The 3940-nt window shown below is 37.1% G+C and overlaps 2 protein-coding genes across 2 annotated transcripts in view; one reads left to right on the forward strand and one right to left on the reverse strand.

The window, feature by feature from the left end:
* The window catches only part of LOC102208494 (deoxyribonuclease gamma-like), a gene marked incomplete at its 5' end in the record, with an annotated part of 5771 nt that extends 3276 nt beyond the window's left edge, over positions 1 to 2495 (forward strand). Inside the window, 4 exons of the mRNA XM_005753939.2 lie at positions 467 to 621; positions 1423 to 1519; positions 1632 to 1758; positions 2020 to 2495. Of these exons, the coding sequence (XP_005753996.1) occupies positions 467 to 621; positions 1423 to 1519; positions 1632 to 1758; positions 2020 to 2144 (504 nt within the window). The remainder of the gene's footprint in view (positions 1 to 466; positions 622 to 1422; positions 1520 to 1631; positions 1759 to 2019) is intronic.
* Positions 2496 to 2505: 10 nt separating this feature from the next.
* LOC102207133 (granzyme B-like) lies at positions 2506 to 3934 on the reverse strand. The gene is made up of 4 exons (XM_005753934.1): positions 3833 to 3934; positions 3385 to 3514; positions 2893 to 3165; positions 2506 to 2777 (listed from the first exon to the last, which is right to left on the reverse strand). Exons 1-4 carry the CDS (start codon positions 3931 to 3933, stop codon positions 2574 to 2576), a joined length of 708 nt encoding a protein of 235 aa, XP_005753991.1. The 5' UTR covers position 3934; the 3' UTR covers positions 2506 to 2573.
* Positions 3935 to 3940: the final 6 nt, after the last annotated feature.

The raw sequence follows: 3940 nt of genomic DNA on the forward strand, positions 1-3940 counted from the left end.
AAAAAAAAAAAAAAAGATAAGCTATGCAGGAAACATTGGAGTTTGAAAGTGAGCAAGACAAATTTAAAAAATATATCTTTTTATTATTATATTACATGTTAATATTATCTTTTTTAATCACATAGTGAATCAGAATCAGATTATATTTTAACTATTTGATTTTGTCTTTCATGTAAACAGACTGATAACAGCGGAGTTAAAAAAAACAGCTTTAAATACACAAATGCATAAAGTTCCTGATTCATCGTATCCTGTTTCTGTGCCTTTCAATTGGCCTCTTACAGTGAAGTAATTTGCAGTAAACCACAGAGAGTGGTATTCAGTTATTGTTCTGCCAGCTCCTCACAGAATTATGCAATAATAATAAATATATGACACCACATAAACCTTGGTGCTGTTATTTAATCAATCTGTCATTGTATTAAGTGAGTTCTGCTCTCTGTCGACATTTTCATTTCTTTCGTAGAACATTATGATTTTGGGGGACTTTAATGCAGACGGACGATATCTCTCCAAGAAGAAGAAGGAAAAGATCCGCATCTGCTCTCCGTCCTACGATTGGCTCATTGATGACGATGTCGACACCACAGCTAGCAACAACAATGATAACACCTACGACAGGTGACACACATGATAATGACATAGGAGGAAACTAAAGACTCATTTTTATTTGGCCAAGTTTGTGCAAACAAACAAGGAATTTGACTCCGCTTCACTTTTCTCTCTTCATGCTGTGAAAGAAATGTGTGTGTTTATATATGTACACACACAAACACACACATACATAAAAAGCAGCGGGTTATTTCAGCGTTCATCAGAGTGACAGTGTGGGGGGAAGAAACTGTCTCTGTGGTGGCAGCATGTTTAGTAAACAGCGTCTGTAACATCTGCCCAAAGGCAGCAGTTTGAACATGTGAGAGCTCAAAAAGAGGAAGATACTTCTACAAGAAATAATATTAATGAAAATTAGTGAGTATATTACTCTTCATACTATCTGCACTATCACTCCACATTTCTCCATATAAGGACACAAGTCGAGGTAAAGTGGACGGAGTGACGACTTTCTTTTGAGAGAGAAATCTGCACCACTGAAGCAAAAACCAGGAGAAAGAAACAGACAAAATAATTCATATAGGAAAATATTCATGAATCACTGACTGATGTCAGTACAGTTTACTTTGTGGGGAAGCACTATTTGTGTATTTTTGTGAGCTGAGGGACAACAAAGCCTCTGCAACATGGCCGACAGGCCTTTTTTTATTATTAAACAGAGTGCCTCTCACAGCTAACGTCTAATGTTAGGGACATTAGGGAATTTCAAACTGAGAGAAAAATAAAGGGATAATTATTGGAGCTTCACACTGTAAAGTGTACAGAAAGAAGTTCTTAATTTTTTTTATGTGTCTCCTCTTCCTCAAACAGAATTGTTGTGTATGGAGAGACCATGTCGAACGCCATCGTCCCCAACTCGGCCAAGTCCTTCAACTTCCAGCAAGAGTTTAAGCTGACTGATGAGGAGGTGAGACTCACTTATGTGTTTTTCTAAACCAAAAGATAGAAATGATTTGACAGTTGGCATCATTTTAAAGGACAGCATCAGTGTTGTTGTTCAACTATATTTACTCTCTAAGGCACTCAGCATCAGTGACCATTACCCCGTGGAGGTGGAGCTGAAGACCAGAGCAGGAAGACAGAAAAGGATGGCTGTGCCTGACGGGACAGAGACGACATCTGGGGAAGTACAGTCTCAGAAAAAAGGTGTCTGAGACGGTTTAATAAAAATGAATTTTATAACGGAGCAAATACCTCATGAATCTCAGGGCTGATCTCAGTTCAGTTACATTCTAATTATTATGCAGAGTTGCTGTTTGTTTCGGAATCAAAGTGATGTGACATATCTCCTTTTAACTGAAATATACTAACAGTAACAAATTTATAGCAAACATGTTCTGCAGTGTTGTATCCTGGATGCTTCTGAGAGCAGATTTTACATTTCCTCCTTCTAATATTAAACAACAGGGAAACAGACCAAACCAGCAGGGTCACCAAAGATGGCGGCCAAGCGAGCGGGAGCACAGAAGAAGAAAAAAGACAAGCCAGACAGACAACAGAAGAAGAAGAATGTAGGAACAAAAAGGAAGTGAGGGCGGGCATTCAACACGCCAACCAAGAGAAGACGTCAGGATGTTCAATGTTCATGATCTTACCATTAATTTTAAAAAGTAGAGTTACTGTAGTTAGAGCAGATAGTATTCAAATGTCAAAGCTTCTGTTTGTTTGATTTATTAGACCACAGGTGGTTCTCTGTGATACCAGAACACCTTCTGTTAGTCTCTAGTATTTATAGTACTCGACAAATCAGGATGAATGTACTGTAGCAATGAAAAATTTGTTTACAAATATTAGTATTGCATGAATTCATTTTCCATGGCAAACTGATATCAATGTTTTATAGACATGTTTTTGAAGTCATAATAAAATATTATTCATGCACAGAAACAATACTGTTCAAACATTTTCTTTATTCTGCATTGAGAGCAAAAGCTGACAGAGGCACAGCTTCCTGTAAACACTTACAGTGTGCTGACACAAAGCTTTTTGTAATTTTTTCCCTTGAGAATCTTCGTGATCCAGTTAAGGTATTTTGAGATGTCCGTATAGACATTGGGGACGTCCGGATAGTTACAATTTCCCAGCTCGGTTCTTGGAATGCTTTTGTTGAAAGAAACAATACCGACAGCCATTCCCTTGCAGACCAGAGGGCCACCAGAATCACCCTGTGAGGAGGAAGTATTTACTTTGTTCATGTGATACTTAATGCAGAGTGCTCATATATTTCTCAACAACAGAGCAGTTAGCAATGACTTTTCAAGGAAAGGACAGAAAAGGTACCTGACAGAATCCTTTTGTTGTGTTGTATCCACCTGCACAGATAATATTGGGAGGAAGATTGTATCCAGGAACCTTTTGAGCCCAAGCATTCTGGCAGACTTGTGGGCTGATGACCGACACATTCACCACTCTCAGGTCGTCAACAACACTACCGTAAGTGTTAATCTTACCCCATCCAGCCACTTGGCATTTATCATTTTCCTTTAATGTCATTTCACGGAGGGGAAGTCGAATGAATTGAATTGTTTTGCTTGGTCGGACAGGTGTAGACAGCTAGAGGCACAGAATTAAAGAGTAAAGATTATAAATGAGTGAAAACATGTAACTGCAATAGAGAACATTTATCTTTTATCTTTTTTTTTAGTACTTCATACTTTAACTAGAAATACCTTGTTTTAAATGAGCAACTTGCAAAAAAGAACACTCAAAAATTTAAAAATTCTTATGTGATTTAAGAAAATAAAAAAGACAAAAGAAGACAAAAAGCCTTACTTTTAGGAGCATGATGTCATATCCATGGCCAACATTCTTATAATCTGGGTGTTTGCATTTCTTGGCAATCTTCATTTTCTTATCAGCCTTCTTGAGGTTGTGGTTACCAAGAACTACACGTTTAAGATCCCTGAATAAGATATAATTCTGAATGAGATTTTCTGCAGTTGCATGCACAACAAGATGAACAAAAACTAAATGATAAATTTCTTTTATTATTCAATTTTATTTATTCACTGCAACAGTTACTTCAGGGTTCTTAGCACAATTGTTGCAATAATTCAGATGGTATCAGAATTATTATATTATTATGATCATTAGATACATATACTCACAAACACACACATACAGTATATATATATACAGATAGATAGATAGATAGATAAGCATAGGACGGCAATCATTTGTTTTCCTAATCAGGAATTTCCTCAAAGAGGTGATTACTTACAGGTCACAGTGTGCAGCAGTCATTACAAAGTCCTCAGAAACAAGAAATCCTCCACAAACATGGTTTCCTCCGTGATCCTGCACTGATGCCATATACAGCATTTCATTG

Source organism: Pundamilia nyererei, unplaced genomic scaffold (genome assembly GCF_000239375.1).
Source record: "Pundamilia nyererei isolate P.nyererei 1_Seehausen unplaced genomic scaffold, PunNye1.0 scaffold00483, whole genome shotgun sequence".
In the NCBI taxonomy this organism is placed as follows: domain Eukaryota; kingdom Metazoa; phylum Chordata; class Actinopteri; order Cichliformes; family Cichlidae; genus Pundamilia; species Pundamilia nyererei.